This window comes from Anneissia japonica, unplaced genomic scaffold, assembly GCF_011630105.1.
Source record: "Anneissia japonica isolate Jap-2015-1 unplaced genomic scaffold, ASM1163010v1 scaffold324_len738069_cov173, whole genome shotgun sequence".
In the NCBI taxonomy this organism is placed as follows: Eukaryota; Metazoa; Echinodermata; class Crinoidea; order Comatulida; family Comatulidae; genus Anneissia; species Anneissia japonica.
In genome coordinates this window covers 296,357-318,825 of record NW_022692196.1, presented here as the reverse complement: position 1 = coordinate 318,825, position 22,469 = coordinate 296,357, and the positions used below count along the sequence as shown (strand labels likewise).

General features: G+C 33.3%; 1 protein-coding gene across 5 annotated transcripts in view; it reads right to left on the bottom strand.

Moving 5' to 3' along the window:
• Positions 1 to 22,469, bottom strand: part of LOC117100178 (protein O-linked-mannose beta-1,2-N-acetylglucosaminyltransferase 1-like) — a 122,835-nt gene that overhangs the window by 75,351 nt on the left and 25,015 nt on the right. For 3 of the 5 annotated variants that reach the window (XR_004444097.1, XM_033239762.1, XM_033239765.1), the window contains exon 3: positions 10,295 to 10,537. Coding sequence is in view for 4 of the 5 variants with exons in the window: in XM_033239762.1 (XP_033095653.1) it covers positions 10,295 to 10,423 (129 nt within the window). In the remaining variant the exon portion in view is untranslated. Of the gene's footprint in view, positions 1 to 10,294; positions 10,538 to 13,110; positions 13,269 to 22,469 lie in introns of those variants that run through there. The other 2 variants (XM_033239763.1, XM_033239764.1) reach the window with 2 other exon arrangements.

Genomic DNA, 22,469 nt, shown 5'->3' with positions numbered 1-22,469 from the left:
TTCTGACAGGGGATCGATTTCCAACAGGCTTTCACTATCAGTCCATGTCCATTAATATCTCTGTGGCCTGGGGATAGGCTCCTTTAATGTGAACGACCTGCAGCAATATCATCTATATATTTTTCACTCGTGATCAGTTTTTTTCCCTTTTTTTTTTCAAATACAATATTTAAAAATAAAGTACCACATCTTGGATTGCTTTAAATCTCTGGCAGACAAATTTCTTTCAAGAGAGTCGTTAACTATATAGGTTTCTCTTTTAAGCTTCGGCAATGTCTAAAATGTTGATGTTTTAAATCATCTTTTTTTTTCTACTGACGCGGCTTTTATTATGGGTACGTGAGCATGTGCTCCGATTGTCTAAGGCACTATCATCTTGTCTGTCATCGATTCTTTTCTCTACTTGGTATTGTCAATGGTATTTAAACCTTTACTTCAAAAATGTGTTGTGATATTTATTAGAATACACGGCAGGTGGAATATGCTTTTGTGTATGTATTGTAGTATTAGAAAAAAAAAAACAAACCTACAATAAAAATGCATATCTGGCTGTCTTTTTCTGCAACGGCTTTAAATAGTCATATTTAAAACAATATACAAAGAAAGGCAGATGCCGCCAAAAGGTATCTGAGCAATATTGTGATGACAGAGGTGAAAATATATCATTGAAATATAAATAATGAGTCGGATATTACCTGAGGCAAATTTATCTAAACTTGAATACTCTTCAATACATGGCTGGTGGAACCCGTAGCAAAAAAAAAAAAACAAAACAAAAAAAAAACAAGAGTAAATGAAAATAAATGTGTTAGATATTTTGCTATGCTCCAAAACATTGAGCAGTGTTAAGCTGAATATGTGGAAAGGATTTTCACATTTTAGCAGTTCATCATAAACATATGATCATCATCATAATCATTGTCATCACTGTCATCATTACTTTACTGGTATAAATACAGTGTTAGTAGAGTGGATCTGTGTGTTGAAGGAAAGTTGGAGATCAACTGAAAACTTCATGAATGGCTGAGACTACTGGAAGTTAAAATTCTAATAATACCTTAAAATGTGAAAAAAAAATAGCATACTGTATACATCATAATCAAATTAAATTTTATAATATAATAAACTCAATTTCATCATAAATTCATGTGACATAGGCCTACAGTAAAGATCATTCTTATTGTATGCAATGTCTACACTACAACATTTTCAATGAGAAACGCACAATTGGAGCAGTTTTTTTTTTTCAATAAAATGCTCAAAATAACGCAAAAAGTACTCTTGCAACAATTTTTTAATTTATTTTTTAACGCATAATACAACTGGAGAATTAGTCACCTATTTCAAGAAATAAATGCACAGGTTTCTTTTTTTTTTTTCAATAATGTATGGCAAACTACAAAAAATATCCTAATAATATGGTTAAAATGAAAGTAAAACGTGATCTTTAACACGACACTAAACAGGGAAAAACATGATGCAAAACGAATAGCTCGGGTGACTTGTTGCTGTTAACTTTTAATCGCATTGCAACCTCCCAGTTCAATATTTCCGTGTATTAGCTATCAAAACGAGAGGAGTCCATGAAAAGTATCTTCGTTTAAAATGGCTTACGATCTTAAATATCACCACAGCCTGATATATCATCCGTTAAGTTATCTATAACAAATGGATTTACATTGAATAATCAATAAATCATAACCAGGCTAGTATTAGAATGAAGATGCAGTTCTAAACTGAACACATTTTCAAGCTTTATTCCAGTACTGTATCAAATACAAGTCTTTTTGAATTTTTCTTTTTTATTTTAATATATTATTCAATTCAAGTAGTTGCTACTAATATTTGTTTATATCTTGACTGTATTGTAAAGCTATCTACATTAATATCAAATTGTATTGACAAATTTCTATGATATCCCATATATGGGCAGACGTCATTTTACACCCAAATATATATATATTACAATTTTGTCAATGCTTTATACTTAAAGCCCCATTCCCGGCAAAATTCCAGTTGAGAAAAATCTGATTTTTATATGTTATAAAGATTTATAAATGTAATACAAAATTGCTAATTTAAAGCCCCATTCCGGGCAAAATTTCACTAAAAATGACTTTTTTTAGAAAATATGCATTTGCATTACTCCAATTATTATAAATCATGGAAAAATATTGCCATGAATTTTAGTTTTACGCAAAAGAATAAAAAAAATGAGAAATACAGACCATTTCTCATAAAATATTACCATTTTCTCGACGAATTCATCGTTACTAGGCAAATTCAGAGGTTGTAGATCACATCCACTGGAATACTCTCGCTTTTATGTATACTTTATACAGTCAATAAAGTGCGCTATGTGGGAAAACATACTTATCAATTGGATTCACATCTATGATCACCATCTGGTTGCTCTAAAACCTGACCTACTGTTGAGGTGGTAATCCCTTGGTGTTTCCTAGTTTAAGATTTACATTTCACAAGGGTGATGAAAACTTAAATAGAAAATTGATATTAATGCTACTTGATCATAAAAGCACAACTGTAAAGTATAACCTTTTAAACATTGAAAATTATGTTGCATCAGTGGCGGCTCTAGGGTATATTTTCTGGGGAGGCTGAGCTGTCCGACAGGGGTCTTGAGCTTGTAGGCCCAAGCTGGGGAAAGGGTTTTAGAGGGTGTTCCCCTGCCAAATGAAATTTTTAAAAGGAGAGGAATGTCTGGATTGCCAGAAATGACATTCTCACAGACTGTGACAGGCATGTGTTGGCTTGGTGTGGGCCTATTTTTATATTTTTTTTAGTTCGACTGCCTGACGAGCTCTCTCCGATGGGAGGGGGGAGGACTTGACCTGTCCAGTGGGGGGGGGGAGCTTAAGCCCCTGCTGTCCCCCCACTGGCACCGCCACTGTGTTGCATCCAAATGAATATCAAATGATGATACTGACAACAGTGATATATCCCATCCTCCATGACAGGGTTATTAACATGGGGAATTACAGTAACAGGAGAACATTGAGATTATGAAAAGGTGTTAACTGGGGAAATTAGCAAATGAGTCGATTGAAGATTAATTTAACTGGTAATTTTTTTTTTTTTTGCTACGCAAATTCTTGCTTGTGAAAGATTTTCATCCCACACTGTCAGTGCACACCCTTCGATCCCCTCTGGGATGTGATTATTTTTACCATGGATTTAGTAATAACAGGGACCAGAATGTAGGCTACAGCAGGGGTCCCAGATTGGAAAAAGTCCCTTCTAGGAGATCTGGTTAATAAAAAAGCTTTCTTAACTCAATTGATAAAGTAGTAAACACATGCAATATGAATTTGAGGGAGATGGGTAATTTTTCGGGGAGATTCTTGCTTGCGGGAGTGCGGGTGGCAGTCCAATTTCCAGGAAACTATGGTGCTGCTACTTTCGGAAGGTTTGGGACCCCTTGGCTAGTGTGGTGACAATGAACCTATCTGGTATGTGGAACTAGAAGGACAAACCTAAAGTTTAAAAACAATCACAAAAACATACAACAGTAATTTTCGAGTAACATACCGCAAGGAACAAACACTTTATATTACCACAAAAAAAAAGTCAGATATTTTTTTGATATCAATAATAATATGTCAAAAGCTCTTTGATGGAGTTGCCTGATGGATGTTGTGATAAAAATCCAAGGTTATCTTCATCAATGTGTAATAATGTGTATTAAATTATGTTTGTTGATTGTTCTTAATACCATATACTCAATAATAAGACTTAATTTCACCAATAGAAGACCTGTACTGTATTTGGTATAAAGTTATGTTGTACTTAAAGAGGGGCCGAACTTGATTAACTGATGCTATTTTGTGCTCAACTTTAGAATACATTGTTTATGATGTGATAAAGATAAACTATTCTTTTGATATAAAAAAAACCTACAGTATTCAAGATAAACTATTATTAGAAACTTCAATATTTCGACATTAGTTACAGTACTGTATGTCATCATCAGGAATTCCTGATGATGACATAATTAATGTCGAAATATTATTAGAATTCAGAAAAAAGTAGCTTTAGAAAAAGCTTAAAGTAATCAAGAATAAACTACAGTATTATTACAAACTAATCAGTAAAAAGGATCAAGTGATTGAACATAATTCAGTCTCAAGTTACTTATATTAAAAGCATGTTAAAACAAGTTTTAAAATATTGGATGAAGGTTTGCAGTCATAGTTTTAAATTTTTTTTTTAAATATTAGATACCAAACAACCCTTAAAGGATACTGACACCACTGCAGAAGGGTAACTTTTTTCTGACCACAAGCAAGCAAATATTATTAACAGGATCAACCACTATTTAGTGGTCACACAATTAAGGGGACACTTTTTGGACACCAAAGGTCCTCCAAATAAGGGTTCTACTATTATGTTCTTTTGACTTGTTCTTGAACAAATGTAATACACTTATCCGATGTAATACATCTGCCAACTTAATCAGATTTTGGTAGCATATGCTTTTTTACACAAACAATTGTGTCTTTCAAGAGTCTGCTGAGAAAGTCAGACATACTATACCCTATTTCATCAAAGTCAGAATACGATTGTTGAGTCTGGGACAAAACAAAAATATACAGTAGATTCCTGACTTTGACATTTCATTAGTTTATACAGTAACTCATGACTTACATAATTTTTTTAAGTTGAGCACCTTTTAAGTGGACTTCCTATACGATAAAATTGAAACGGTACTGGGTTTGGTCTACGTGAGTTCATGCTTAAATTAGATCATTCCATATGTAAATTTAAAAATGACTAGGCCTATGTATTTTCTTTAAATATAGCCTACCAATTTTCCTGGAAAATTTACAGTCCATTTACAGTATATTCAGATAGATGAAGGCATTGGTTTGCTTCCGTATGTAAATTTTAAAATGATAGATGCATTTCCTTTCAATACTAATTTTCCTGGCAAATTTATAATCCTTTATAATTCAGATAGACGAATTTGGCATCCACATGTAAATTTAAAAATGACTATGCATTTCCTTTGAATATGCCAATTTTTCTGGCAAATTTATAATCCATTATATAATTTAAGTTAGATGGAGGCATTGGTTTGGCTTTAAAAGATCAAGAAGTCAGAAACATTATCAATACATGGCAATTAAAAGCTACACACACATTACATACTGACAATCTGCTCTCCCTGTCTCATAAACCACACTTAAACTATAAATCACATGCTAACCAAATGTTAAAATGACTTTTGCAATTAAGGCAATTATTCTTAGCAACTGACATGTACTGTATAGTACTTCTCTTAAGAATAATCTCTATTCATAAATAGAATGTAAATATTAACAAAACTGTTTATAGAAAATTATATTTGTGCTGGCTATCTGTGGGATACTTCCCACTAAATGGCGAATGCATTTATACTGATCGGGCAAAAGTCATGGATTATAATTTTTCAAATAAGTACAGGCTATCCTCGAATCAAAGACCCCTCCAATGAAAGACCACTTTTCTGCAGACCCCAAATGAGCATTTATCTTTAAAATAATATTTTTCTATTTTAAAAAGAGCAAAGCTGTTAAAGACCATGAAAAATCCCTCTCCCTAAAAATGGTTTCTTTTAATAATAGGAGACCTGTATAAACCTTTTTTCTTTGTATTGGATTATTTGAGAAAGATGAATGGTAGGCCTAACCTTATACTACTAGTTTGTACTGCTGTTGGCACTTGGATTAGCAAGCACAATTTAAATGTAGGCTTTACTATTTGCCATGCATCTATTGTAACTCATAATATTTTAATCAGAAATATATTATTTTATAATGTATTTAAATGTAATGTAGACAAACTGTCCAAAATTTATCTAATTGGCCCGTGCACATATTTTTAATTATGCACAATACAGCCACTAACATATATGCAATGCATTGAAATAGGCTAGTACCATACCCGCATGTAAGAAAAGACTTAAAATAGCAAATTACAATCGAAAAACGGTGGGGTCGTCGTACACGCGCGACATACAAATATTAATAAAATCGTTAAATCACGTTCGTCTCATGTGTGGATTGTCCGCACTGCAATGAACCTACTAATTGTTAGTATGAATGAACGCAATTTTAAATACTGGGAAATAAGATTTTGATTAACATTTAAACGCCCATAAAAACGGGGTCGTCTTATATGCCCCGACACAAAAATTATCAAAAGAATAACGTTCTCAAACTCGGGGGTCGTCTTACACCCGGGTAGCCTTATACGCCAATATATGCAGTAAACAATAATAATAAGGACAGATGAAAATAATTCAGGACAAAATATGAGGCTGAGAGGATGACACGTTACTGTAATCAATGTCTAAGAATAGATAATGGTTTTGAAATTAAATTAGAAAGAGGATAGTGTAGGAAAAACGCAATGAACTCCAATCAGTCGTACCAGTACCGTACTGTTCCATATCGGATGGCTATCCCAATCAAAATACTTGGCCTTTACTATCACTAGGCAATTTAATAATCTACATACTTCTGATTGAAGAAATTACATAGCAGGATGGTCTGTCAGGAAATGAGAGAATGGAAAGAATGTAATGAATTAAATAAGGATTTAGAATAAGGATGTGAAAATTAAAATATTATTATTCAATGATATCTGAATTTTGGGACTGAATTTGTCGTAACCCCTGTCATCTGTTTAGATCATTCTTATTATACTTGTTATTATTGTTATTGTTATTATTATTAAATTCATTATAATTATTTATTAATGTAATTTAAATTGTAAAAATTTGGAGACTGAACTCCTGTTGGATCATTTTCATCCTACTTCTTTATACTATTGTTATATTATTGTTATTATTATTATTATTATTATTACTAATTATTATCATTATTATTAGAGAGACTGAACTTGTTGGAAGTCCTGTCATTTTTTACATTTTTTTTGTTGTTTTTTTTTTTTTCAAATTGCAAAATTTAAGAATGAGGATTTTCATGACAGTGACAGCCGGAGAAGCAACATCTGGCTTGATTTTTTTAAATTGTACATTTTAATATTTAATTCTTTATTAATGTAAAGTGCTTCTTATGTATTTATGGTGCTTTCATCTCTTTTTAAAAGGCGCCTTTAAATGTCAAATCAATATTATTATAATGGCACTTAAGATTACTATACAAACTTACAAATTAAATGTGGCACTGCAAAAATCAGGAAAACATAAAATTTTACACCCTATTCTACACTGCATTGCGATCAGATGCAATGTAATTGATGGAAATCCAAAACTATTACTCCCGTTCTTAATTAACGAGCGCATTCAGATCAAATCAGACATAAAAAACTTTATGAAATGGGAGGTAAAACGATTCTAGGCCTCCGGTGGCTAGACCTACAGTACTAACTAGTATGTTGACTGACCTCAGTCAATCTGTGCCTGTGGAATTTGTTGTGGATTCGTTGCGATCAAATTCTGTGGTAATTGGGAATAATAAAGATTGTAGCACCCAATCGCAACGGGTAACAATTGTGATCAATTACTTATTGACTACTATTGGTGACCTTTGACACACAATTGCTACAACCAATCGCAACACAATGCTAGCCTGAATAGGGTATTATTAATCTTTGAAAAAGACTATTCCTATAAAGTAAAACGTCCATTTTACGAACGTTGATTTTACGAATAGTCGATTTTATGAATGGTCTTTGCCCCTGATGACGTCATTATCGACCACTTATTACTGTAAAAAAAGTCTAATTGCGCACGTTTTACAAAGTGATAATGTATATTTTCCTTAATAAAATAAAGTTTGTTGTATTTATTTATTAATAGTTTGATCTTTTCTTCTATTTCTGGTATAATAATCACTATATTAATGTAATAAACCTAACCAGAACAACGAACTACCAAGGCATGTGTCGTCGGTTTGAGCGCACATGTTTACGATGATGAACAAGAGTGTTGGGGTCAGCAAATTAATGACATCGCGAATACTAGATATGATCGCGAAATGCATGTAAACAACACAATTCGGCGATCTAGCAACTAGAAAGATCACAAAAGAAAGGGTCATAAAACATATAGGTGTTTGAATAAGAGTTAAACTAATATTTTGTTAAGTGGAAGAATGCCAAAGATTATAAGAAAATAATTTGGTTTTTATCGAAGATAAATTCCGCTAGGCTCTAGCGCGGTAGACCATGCTGCTGCACTGGCGCTCAATGGCAGGGGATAGCTAGTACTAGGTATTAGAAACTGACACCCGATCTAGTTTACAAATTTTTCAATTTACGAACACCCCTTGGTACCAAGGGGTACGTAAAATGGAAGTTTTAATGTACTTGACTTTCTAAAGACTTGAGGTTTAGAGGTATCAGATTGCGACAGAATCACAAAATATTCATCCAATATTGGTTTAACACAAGAGAACTTTTTTGAAATTGGATTATCAGCTGAAATTTGGTATCCAGGCTCACAAACCACTGGTAAATAGATTTAATTGCTGTTCAAATATGTGAAATCAATATTAGCTCCAATGGTGAACGCGAAAAACAAAATCAAAATCAATTTTAGATTTTTTAATTGTAAAACTGTAAAATAATTTTTATTGCAACCTTTAAAATTAATTAATTTTTTTTCTTGGTTAGATCATGTTTGAAAAATATTAATCTTGTTTTTTTGTTTTTTTTAAGAAATTTGAGTTTTCAGGTAATTGATTGTTTCCTGTATCTTGATGCAATGTTGCATCTACAGCTAATGTACGGAGCAAGTCCAGGTTAAAAGTCAAACGCTGTAATCATTATTTGTTATATTATACAGGATATCATCAAAATGACCTGATTTCTGAGATGTGGCTAAGAGCTGCAAAAGTGGAGTGACAGTTCAATGCTATACTGGCTAATACAAGATTTTATAGCAACAAATACTTCGCGTACTCCATGCTCATCTAGTATCAGGCGTTTTTCAGTTCAGAAATTTGGGGTCCAAAATTATGGGCGAATGTTTCTGATGACCTAAAAATAAATTCACATTGAATAGTTTTAAATATCACCTTAAGAAGACTTTGGTCTCGGTATATGGCAATTAATTATCTTTTTCCTTCTGATCCTTTCATTTCTATTTGATTTTTAGAAATAATGTGTCTGGTCTTATGTTTAAAAAAAAAAAACGAATACAAAGCTGGATTGGAATTATTATAATTTTACTGGTATATCACTTCTATGATTATATTAGTTCTGATAAAACTAAACAATGGTACCGGCCATTTTCCAACTTTTTTTATAGGTGGCTACGTCTTAAAGCTCTTGTTGAACTTACTGTAGCCTCCTTCCATACAATTCATTTGTTTCAATTTTGTATTCTTATTGTATATTGTACTACTTTATTGTATGGAAAATAAAAAGTATATTTGATTTGATTTGATCCTTAAGTGGATGTGGTCATCGACCAAGCCCGTAGCCAGGGGGTTTAGAGGGGTTCGACCAGGCAGATTAAGGGATCAATTGATGTCTTTTATTCGTTGTAGTAAAGAGTAGGCCTACAGAACTGCAAGGTCAGACAATCTGGGTTTTGCTATCACAAACTATAGGGCATCCTTCAAAAGGCGAGTTTGATTAAAACAACAATCCATGACGAATAGGAAACATAATGTAATGTTACTGTAGATACAGAAAACAGCATTGACCTTTAAAAAAGGATGTAAAAAATAATTTTGTGCTATCTAAACACGGAATTATAACAGTAAAACAGCAAGACAAATGTTGGTACTAAATCTTATAACAGAGTAAATTGGATGGAATCAAATGTGATAAAGGGTAGTTTATGCATTTGTCATGTCGTAACCATACATTTCTCAATATTCGTAGTTATGTGTGTTATCTTACAAGCAATCCATTAAATCGTGTAACAATACTCGATATATGTTACTGCCTCGTGCACGCCGCATAGACATCAGTAATGGAAGTACAAAGAAAAACCAATGAACGACTTGCATTTAAGCGATATAATAGAATGGAGAAATCCTTTCCTACGGTAGTTAATGGTGCTCAAAATTGTTGAGCGATTCATATTATTAGAAACCTGTTGGCAAAATAAAGTTTATGTCTATAATTAATTTAGCATTCTTTAAAAAGAGCAGATTTTGGCACAAATGGAATGGAAGGGTTCGACAATAATGCATATTCATCATTTAATTAATTATGTATCATCTTTTTTACATTCATAACAAGGACTTTTCACTTGAATAATCCAATTTAAAGCTTTGGCATATGGTCAATCAATAATCATTGTGAATTTTCCTACCTGAAATACCTTTGATAACAACCGTCTCGTCGCAGTTCTATGGTAGGTTCCTGGGATATGAAGGGAAGCATAATTTCTCCGCCTGGGAACAAACGGCTTTGCATTTATATTTGGACGCCAGGAATCCATCCCGCCTCCAAGGGACTGTAATACTCAGTCGCAAGTTTGGGGACTATAAAATCCTTAGAAGAACCATCTGCCACATCCCGTCTGCAGTTAGAGATTCTCAGTTATATAAAAGATCTGAAAGAAACAAGAAACCATGAAAATCAACAAAAATAATCTAATTTTCTTCAGTTGAAAATCATATTTTTAAAAATTCATTAACACACTTTATTGTAGACTTACTGTATCATCAACCTTACAGTTTCACTTTTTTTTCACGTTTTGCATCTACTAAACGAACGAGCACTCAGGTCGCAGCTCTGTTCCTACCAATCCATAGTTAAAATGAATTCCACAATTACAGTAATACATTGATTTAAATGTTAAAAAAATGTAACCACTAAAACAATACTCAAGAAAATCATTCAATGCTAAAATATAATTCTTCGTGTTGATTGACACAATTTCTTTAATTTGCATTACATACCAGAACTTAATTCAACTATAACTGATTTAATAAGGAGTGGAGAATGTGACATGGCAGTGAAGCTAATTGCCTCCCAATCACGAATTCCTTGGTTCAATCATAACAACAAATTTCAGACTTTTTTCTAAATACTAAAAACTCGAATCTTGAGTCTAGTTTTATTGAAGTTGTATTTTCTTTAAACCATATTTTATAGACGTGTAAAGTGACCCTTCCAGTATATCCTAAAACGTTGGTTAATAAATATTCTTGAGCCCTCTATAAAATAATGTGATGCTTTATCAGCGAAGTTTCATTTTGAGTCTTACAGAGTGGAGATGTTTTGTTTTTTTTGGTCGTGAGCTTCAAATGATTTGATCCCAGGAGCCTGTGATTGGAAGGCAAACATCTCAATCACCAAATACTACGTCTCTACTACAAGCTGTAGCTTGGTATTTCAAATCCTAGGTTCAAATTCCGTCGCCTATGCAGGATCTTGATGTAGAGAATTTATGAGCAGGCCAGGAAGGATGGTTCTCTTGTGAAAGGGATCACCACTATGTGATTAGATTGATGAATGGATAATGGTTTTTTATATTTTTTTTTTTTTTGGTCGTGAGCTTCAAATGATTTGATCCCAGGACCCTGTGATTGGAAGGCAAACATCTCAATCACCAAATACTACATCTCTACTACAAGCTGTAGCTTGGTATTTCAAATCCTAGGTTCAAATTCCGTCACCTATGCAGGATCTTGATGTAGAGAATTTATGAGCAGGCCAGGAAGGATGGTTCTCTTGTGAAAGGGATCACCACTATGTGATTAGATTGATGAATGGATAATGGTTTTTTATATTACTGTATCAAAATTCCAAAATTCATAAAATACTTACACTTATAATAAGTAAACTTAACTTAAATACCTTTACTCCCATTTGAACACAATCTAATTTCTTATAACCTTTTAACAAATTTTGATAGACTTTTCAGATGGCAGGTCATGATAATACAGTATACGGTATGAGGGCCCCTTTAAGTACGCATTGCTGTTAAATCAATTAGTAAATTATATATATACACACAGTATGTACAGCAACACTTTAAACCAGGTTGTACCACTGACCTTGTTTCTACAATGTCATTTGAAACACCACCTCTGTCCCCTCCCCCTATCCCTCCCACAAAAGGCAATGTGTCTAGATCTAGGGCTACAGCTCATAACATCCACTAAAAAAAAGCCTATAGGACTAGACAGTAGGAATGTAGACAAGTTTATTTAAAAGCAATCAAAATACTATACCCTAGTTTAATGAACACTGTTCATGCTGATGTGATAATGAAATGACAGTTACTGTATAATTACACGTTTTAATGTCAAATGAATATAAACCCATGAGAAATCAAAAAATTAATCAAAGCCGCATTGTAATTTATTAGGGAGCAACAGACAAAATTGTTGATCTGCACATAACAACTAATAATTTTAGTGCCATAGCAGAAAGATTGGCTACTCAGAAAAAATTCCCAAGTTGCTCATATAAAATGAACAGTAAAACTACAAATTCTGAGTACTATTTAATAGCCTGCTGTACTAGCTACAACTGAGAAATTGAGTTTGCTCCAGTGAAATGATGAAGAATAAAATGCAATGGAATATGAAAATATAAAGATAAATGCAGACAGATTTAGACAAAATGTGAATATCCAATGTCTAATTGTCCATTTTTTTAAAAATTTTTATTTGAACAATATTTAATGAGGATGAACCTTCCAGCAGAAGTTAACCACTTGGGAGCCTTGATATTTCATAATACAAATTACCAAAAAGATCTTAACTACAAATCTAAAAACAATCATCAGAAAATATTAAAAAAATAAAACAATCATCAGAAAATATAAAAGAAAAAAATGATTGATGAGAATGATGTCAACGATGACAGGTGATAATCTGATGATGAATACTATATGATGGCAACAATGGCGATGATGATTAATCAAAAACTGTCGATGAATCAAGATTAAAAATAATCTATCAACACCAATTGAGATAATATGAACCAATCTATAACTATACTAATCGATCAATACCAATATCAATTGGTTAAGGATCAGTAAAACTTAACAAAAGCAACAAAAATACAACAAAAACAATAATGTACAGTATTTTACTGTTATATTTTACAGAAAATATTTAGAAAACTAAATGACAAAAACTTAAATTTAATAAAGAAATAGTTTTACAGTACCTAAACTTACTATGGTAAGCAGCTCTCAGGACATGTTGTTTCAATCACTACACAGTACGTTCTAAATGGAAGTGAATGTGTAGTTTATCTAAAGAAGACTACACTTTGCTCGATAGCCAATCAGGAGGCAGAGGGCTCATTCTAAAACCAGGTATAGAAGAATGAATCATTCCTAAATCAACCAGATATTGCAATGTCAACGCAGGTCATAACAAACCTGCTTCCTTCGATCCATGTGATAAACCAAGATAAAACAGAGCGAATCCAAAGCCAGCAACACAATTTTTTTTTTGGTTTTTTTTAACTTTATGAATAATTTCTATCAACCATTCCATTTTTAGAAAGGAGAAATATTAATTGGATTTATTTTGCCTGAACACCAATTATAAATAACCCACGAAAGATTCAAGACTTGTTTCCAGTGAGGTCCCTCTGGGGGTGATTGGGCAGTACACCAAAAAACAATAACCCAACCGTTTTTCCGAAGAGTTTACTGTACTATCTGATGTGCACATAGGCCATATTGTACATGGGACCAATGGCTTAACTTCCGAAAGACAGTGCACTTTGCATTTTATTCTCCATCGGAAACACATGGAATGCCGCAGATAGATTGAACCGGGTACCAAAGAATTACAGTGGATCTTCAAGGGTCAGTACACACACAATGACTACTAAGTACAGTACAGGCCTACGGTAGTTTAGCCGAGTAGCTAAGTGTTCCTAAATAAACCAATATTGAAACAGTCTATGGAAGCATTCAAAGTATTATTTACAATGATTATTGTATAAGATGTCTCACCACAGATAATAGTCGTCATTTATAAGGACTGTCACGGTACAGCGCAACCAGAATCGTTAAAAGCACAGACCTCTTTTCAACAAAACATTGACAATCCATTGAATAACAATAGACAGAATTTAACCCCCCAAAAAAGGGGGAAAATGCATTTTTTATTTCACTAACTATTGGTTTATACAAGTAAACTAAAACTAAATATTCACCCATTCCATTTTGATAGAGCTTGTTCAGTTTTTGCCATTCACTTTTCTCAAAATGGATTTGGTATGAATGTTTCATCTTTTTCATCTAACAGGCAAAAGTGACGAAAATGCTTTTCCTAGGGATTGGAGTTGTTTCGAGTCACGAGAAAATAATTCCTGTCCACGATATACAAGAAAAATTACAAGAACCTAAACATTTTTTTAGTAGTGTGGGGTTTTGAAAATTTGGAAGATTGACAAAAGTTGGAAAAGAACTGAACAAAATTTGTAATACTAACCAATCGTAATTAGCTTGCATTGTTTTGAAGAAGTTAAAGAAAATTAAGAATCTTAATATTACGCCTCCATCTTGTTGTTTTTGTTTCTTAGGTTTTTTTAAACTAATTTATAGAGGGTGGCCTTTCCCATGTATCTTAGGTCGGCCGATATTTTCAGGGGCCCTCTTAAATAAATGAAATAATGTGATGCTTTATCAGCGAAGTCTCATTATGATGAACCTAGAAAGTGAAGATTTGTTTTAGTTAAAAGAAAACATTTTGGAAAGAATTGAACACAGGACCCAGGGATTTGAAGGCAAGCATCTTAACCACCAAGTTACATCTCCTCTCATCATCTTCATCATCTTTTTCCAATATGTCAATCCTCAAGTCAACATCACTTATCTAATTACAGACTTAAGTATTAAATGTCACCTTTGCAATCAATAATATAAATTGATGTTGCCAAAGGTTTATTTAGTGGCTCAACCCATTTGGCAAAAAATAAAGTACAAAGCAACAAATTTACACCTGCCTGTCCCTGACCTTAAAGGATGGGTTAAGATTCGCCTTGAACAAACAAGAGGACTCTGATACCTGCAGAGGTAAGCTGTCAACCCATTTCACACCATGCTTCCAATGGGCAGTTAAACCTTCTCGGTGGTAGGCCAAGTGGTTAAGGATATCACTGCTTAGTGCTAACCTCACGGAATATAACTAATCATTTGTTGAACTATTTGATCTTGGAACAGACAAAAACACTGATGGCAATAATAATAATAATAATAATAATAATAGGTTGATTTATAATAGGCGCAAATACTGTAAACAAGGTCTCTAAGCGCCATATCCAAGTAAAGAAAAGGTAAGGTAAACATAAAGAAAAAGCAGACAAAATGATGCAGGAGATTTAAAGAACAGAGAAAAACAAGAATGGTTGGAGACAAATATACAGTTACCGCATAATACGTGGTCTATGCGCTATAGAGAAAACAAAAAAATAGCAAATCTATTCTAGTATGTCAACTACTGTATAGCTAACCGTGGTAAAATAAATATCCGAAAAAGGCTACTTTATGGACTTCAGGCAAATTATACTGAGATGCTGTGGCTGAAGCCCTCTGTTGGCCACATAATACATTTGAGGCTTTTTAGCAATTTCAAATTCAAGTACTACAGCACAATAAACACTAAATTCAAGATTCAAGATTCTTTTGTGTCCTTTCGGAAAACAGTTGCAATTCATTACAATTTTTGCACCATAATACTGATATGATATTTTGCCAAAATGATTAAGACACTTAATTTTCCACTATTTCTTACTTACTTATGATCTTTTATTTCTTGCTTGTGCAAAACCATCACAACAAAATTTGGCCAACAGCAGGGAAGGAGCAATGTCCCAGAACCTCTGAAGGGGGTTCATGGGCAAAGCCCCTAGAAGCTCTAACAATTTAGAGATTTTGAATGCTTAAGGCCCGTAATCAATCTTACAGCCTCATCATATTCTGTAAAAGTTACATTTTATTATTTTTCTCTAACGAATGTGTTGTGTTCTCCTTTGATAGTCATTTTGACGGGAATCTTCCTCCGCAACTGGCAGTTAATTTCAATTCTTGCAAAATTAGAGTTTTGTTGGGAACTGATGGTTTTAAGTAGCATGATAAGTGGTGAAGCATACTCTCATCTGTTAGGTTGTTGAGGGGCGGTGTAGGGTCCAGCGGCTGAGAAGCTCCTACAAAGTAACATTTTGAGGTCATTTAATGGATTTCTAAAATCTATAATTCGTGAATATTCTATTTAAATTTCCATTCGTTTTGGTGTTGTTAGGCCCTGGTTTCAAACTGTCGTTCGCGACCCACGTCGCCAAAATACTTTGCAGGGTCGGCAGACGTTTAACGTTGTCGGAGACTGGTAATAGGACTTGTCATGTCTTCCTTTCTTTGTGCAAGTGTATTACAATGTGCGAATTAACGTTTCCTGAATTGGGCACTTTTTTCTACAAAGTAAAACTATCTTTTTTCCCACCACATTGACCTTGATTGATAGTCGTTTACGCCTAACCAAATATTGTTACCTGCTCGGGCGTCCATACAACAACTCCCTGGTAGGACTGCTGTGGAGTATTTTGAAACCAAACATGAAGTTACAGGCATACCGTAATAAAAACACAGTAATTTTTTATTATCGGTCATACAACGTTTGTTTAACTTAATAGTTTGGCACACAATAGGTGTTTTCTGTGTAATTTCACCCATCCTACAGCATATTCAACAAACACTATGGATTTAAAGTAAAATCTCAGGTCTATTCATAATAAAAATTCTATGATATTTTAATCTGCTATGCCATATTTAGCTGAACTCAGTCTACCAACCTGTTGGTGTTTGTCGATTGGTTGGTATCGGATTTAATTCTAGATCTGGGTTGGTCACCCCTAGTTCACATTGGCTTAGTGTTGTGTTTTTTTCACTTTATTGAAAAAAATATTCATTGAATGGTTATTATTACTTTTTTTTTTTTGGATAACACTTTCATTATGTTACTACATTATGTCCGTCATTGAAAATGTACTTGCTATATCTTATTTTTTGGTTCAGTGGGGCAACAAATAAAGGTAAGGTTGAACTTCAACGTGTTGTTAGGTACGCATCACAAGTTACTGGAATACATCAGAGCTCTATTGATTCAATTTTTGGTAACATGTTAAGGAAGAAAACAAACTCTACAAGTCTATAAAACAAAACCCATCCTTCCCATTCTCTCTTCAAAGTGTTATGTCATACATACTGTACAGGTACCAAAACAACCTCCATTCAGGCACTTAACACACACTAGTTAATGGGATCATATTAAGAGGATATGACTGAATCTGTTAGCACACATATTTTTTTTTAGCTTTGTACAATATTTTATGTAATTGTGTCTCAGAGCAAAATCAATTTCTATGCATTTTTATAATGCAAATGATGATAAAAAAGTAAATGAATGCAATGAATGAATATTCCACAACTGCTGATGCTGCCACTGGCTGTACACTCCCGTAAATGTTAATGTTGGATTGTTATATCTCCATAGCTCTACTGTACAGCACTGTAATTACATAAAGTCGGTTCCTTAGAACTTTAAGTGGCACTTCTTTCAGCGGTTGATCAAGCATTCACATCATTTTACACTCATCAAAGAGGAGCACAATGTGTTACTGACAAGCAAACATCAACAACAACAGTGGCATGAGGTGCTCTCAGCGTCCATTATTACTGCATATCCATGAGTGAGTTTTAAATAATGGTCGTTTAATGACAACCCAACTACTTACAGTATGCAACACTTGGCAGTTTGGGAAACCAGTAAATGACAACTCAATTGTCTACGAACAATTAACACGTCAGAAAATTGTAAGGTAGATCTAAAATCACCATTATAACCTTAAAGCATCCTCTATATACCTAAGAGAGTGGAGTTACATTCAAGGGCACTGCTTTGCCATCCCATACACAGTCCAGGTTCAAATCTTAAGACCAGGCCCGGGATTTATCTATCTCGACTTGGCAAACGTCTTTAAGCAAAAAACCATAGGATGTCCCTAAGCAAATAAAGATGATTTATCAAACCGTATTAGCAAAATCTTTATGTAAAAGTCGTCTTAGGTGGCGCATGCATACAATGGGTTTTATAATTTTAAGAATTTTAAAGCTAAGCCATATTGATAAATCGGAATTAAGCAAAAAAATAGACTTAAGACGAATTTATGCTGATTTCTATTTTGATAAATCCGGTCCCAGATTTTCAAAATGGTTAATTCCATTCCCTACTGTACACTTTTTTGTTTTTATATAAAAGAACACATTTAATAAGAACGCTGAGGCTGAAATTACTTAAAAAATAAGACCAACATATGAACAAATTGAGGTTAAGCTAAATATCAAATGAGATTTTTATTTATTTATTTATTTTTTTTATTTTAAGACTAAAAAAGTCTTATTTGTACCTGCAGACCGTCAATATGGTATTGGTTTTCTCTTTTGAATTGATTGTATTTTTGACAAGGTAACTTTCATTGGAAACCAGTGGCTATTAATATTATACTAAAAGTATAGTGCAATAGATGTTTCTTCGTGAGTGACCCTTCACCCATAAGACGCACCATTCCTATAGTAAATTACTTCATGGCTTGTTCTTTTCCAATAAGCATCACATCTTCATAAATGCCTATTGGTCATTTGACTGTATTTTTGACAAGGTCATTTTCCAATGCTTGTTTGAATCCAACAGTAAATTAAATTTCATTGTACATTTGACTGAGACCAGTGGCTATAAAAGTATAGTACAACAATAAATTGTTTTCTTTGTGACCCTTCACCCATCAAGGTGCATGCCTGTAGTAAAATTTCATGGCTTGTTCTTTTCCAATATTAAGAAAATTATCTTCAAATATGCAATGGTCAACGATTTGTTTATGATTGAATGATAAATAACGAAGTGACGTTATAAATTTTTCTCTCGGCTTGAATGGTTTTAACTCGACCAAAAAATATCTGATGCGAACACTGAATTCCTCTTGGATACAATTTTTTTTTTTAAACAGGCAAAACCCTTTTGATGATGATATGCACCAGAGGGCATATGGTACACCATCTACATCTTGACTTTATTTAGACCTTATTTCATGCTATGGAAATTCTAGACCAAGTTCTAATTTGAACATAAACTTCACTTGTTTATTAATTACAAGTTCACACATGGAATAGCTTATCTTCCTCCCTGGTACTAAATGAATGACCATCAAATCATGCTTTATTGTAAATCACTTTAAACTTTAAATGCATTTCACATGCACATTGTCCTGGTTAATAGATTATCATAATCAATGAGAATCAATATTGGTTTAGTTTCTACCACATTGGAGTTGTGGCATTATTTGCCCAGATAAAACACTCCTGCCCAGAGTTGAAATGTGGAGACCTTTTAATTTCAAAAGACAGACATATGAAATTGATAAATCTTCCCTCTTTAAATAGCAATGTCGGACTTTACAATGGAGAGGAAATCCCTTTTAAAACCTCCTCTCAGTGTTATTTTTCTTTAAACTATATTTATAGGAGGTCCTTCTAGCGGTAGATGGTCGGCAAAAATTTAGGGGCCCTCTTAAATAAATGAAATAATGTGATGCTTTATCAGCGAAGTCATCTCATTACAAGGATTACTGTATAGGAATGGAGTTTTTTTTTAGTTTGTGAGACAAAAAAAAAAGTGCTATCACAGGCTTTGAACCCAGGACCCTGGATTGGAAGGCAAGCGCCCTAAACACCAAGCTACATCTCCACTACTACTATACACTAATTTGTTGGGAAAATGATGTACCATATGGAAAAATTCTTTGAAATAATTAATAACAAAATTCTTTCAGTACAACTTTTGCCAACCATTCACCAAGCCTTGCACCATGTATTAATAATATGCTAGAAAGTAATCAAGAAAAACTGAAGTGGGTACCTACGCTCAATATGAATCTGTTGATCAGACTTTGGACCAGATCCATAGTTTAGATGAGTATTTTGGCCTACATAATTAATATACTGTACAATAGTAATATAAACTATAGGTCAACCACATTTGTACTGCATAACCTGGGTCAAAATATTTACCTAGACTGATCATATAGACTTAAATTTACTGTATATAGACAAACTAGTAACATCTTATACAGTAATATTTACACTGAGCAAAGAAATTATATTATGAAACAATCTTAAAGAACAAATCTATTTTGATTGCAGTAGGACCTACAGTGTAATGCCTGGTATTTAGGGACCAATTATAGTAAATGGGTCCCTAAGTATCCAGTCCTTTGACAATACTAATATCCTATCCTCTATAAACTTGACCTAATTTCAAGACCTAATTAAATCAACTGACAGAAATAAGGATGAAAGTGTATTGACCATTAGTACCTGGATAATTGGATGTTGTAATTACTTGAAATACCACTCAGCTCATCTAATTATGCTCACAATCATGATAACTGGCAAGTTACCGCCGGTCTGCATTAACTTAAAGCCCTATGCAGACTATCAAATTCTATGTGACATGCCTTTTATGGTCATGATGACATCACATCATGGCCCTATATAGGCACATCATGACTATATATGGTCATAATGACTATAAAATTCAGGCATCTGTCTTAAATTGGTTCATTTCTTATCTTAATAATACTCAACCTAATCTGATCCTATGAAAATTAAACTGAAATTCCCATGGGTACATTTTAGAACCATAATTCCCTTTGGTCCAACTATAATTTCAAACTTTCAAAATTCCTCAAATACCTTTAGACAGATTTAGGAAGAATTTTACTTTCTGCAGAAAAAAAACCCAGTTGTAAATATTATAAATTCATTACGAACAACTGTCCATTAATTTTCAAATGTTTAAATGGTCATGCTAAATTATATTTGTCTAAAATCTTTGCTTTTAATTATGGTTTGCATACACATTGTACTTGCAGTCAAAGTAAAAATACACATCACCGAATATACTGTACCTGGAATAATATGCAAGGTAAAAAGAACTTTTGTATACCAATCTACTAAATTATGGAATAAACTCCCGCATTCACTACGCGTAAAAGAAATGCAGTCGAGAACGTTGTTTAGAACACGGAACATATAATCAGATTACAATGCATGAACCATTGAGGTACTTTGTGATAAAATGTAGGCTAGAATGTGACCCATTTCACTTATAGTTTAATGGTGTGTATTGTTTACTCAAACACAGGACTATATAAACAGTAGACCTCATTACTAGAATAACATTCATCATAAACAATAAATAATGATAGGCCATTAGGCCTTCAGTACACCTCAGTAATGGCTCACTAAGGGGCTGTTTCTACTGACAAAATACAAAAGTACGGTATTCACTGAAACCGATTTTTAAATAATTGTTTATAAACAAACACCGCATTGCAGTTTAATTTTTACACGAACAGAAACCGGTTTCTTCTAAGGAGGTCGTTGTGCAATGACGTCATTTTTACCCACAGCAAGTTCGTTAGGCGAGCTAGCTAGCCGGCTAGCCTCCCCCTCATCTTTTCCTCCCCCCACCCACAGATTAATCACTAGTCTTGTGATGGCGTCGGTCCAAATTACGCCCGACATTACTGGTACGTTTGCTAAAATCAAAAAATTAAAATACACACTTCGCGCCAAGATGAGAGTTGTTTATGTGGCGAGTACTAAGTCAGGTCAACTTGTGGTCAAACTGAGACCGCTATTGCGTTGCAGCCAAAAATTGCTCGGTGAATACGGGTTTGAGTACGGTTATTTTATGGGACCCATTTCAACTGACAAGAAAATACGGATCTTAGAGAATACTGGTCTTGAAACCGGAATTCTATTCTCAGCAGAAACAGGCCCTAAAGGCTCAACTTTTGTTGTATTTTCAGACAGCATTGTACTTTAATACTGTAGCTTTTACTATTGTAGGCCAAAGCAATACAGCATATACCAGTTTGAACAGTACTGTACACTACAACAATTTTCTTTGCTAGAAATATTGTACTATACTTCAAATCAATATCAGTATGTTATTAAAGATAAAATAATAATAGAATTGTAAATAATTTGATTGAAATAAGAGCATGATCCATTTACACTGCGAGGTTTTCTTTTCTTTTCATTTTATTTTGTAATATAAACATTAAAAATACAGATTATACAAAAAGAATACATAAAAATATAAATATGGCCTACAATTGCGAAAAATGTCATTAAATATTATTCAAAACCACAATTCAGAAATACGGAGACGAATAATAATTATTTAAAAAAAAAAAAAAATCTATCAAAAATTAATTTTTGAGTTACCTTGAATCATCATACCACTTACCTATAAAAATTGACAGTAAAAAATGGATATTAATGCCAGGAAAAACAATAAAAGTTCAGAGGAACTTGTTTCTAACAGGGTCCTAAAATATCACACAAGTGACAAAAAAGGAGACAGACGAAGTAAGTAACCCAGTATATATATATCTACAAGATAAAAACAATTAAAAAAAAAAATGAGGGGACATTATATACTGTACTG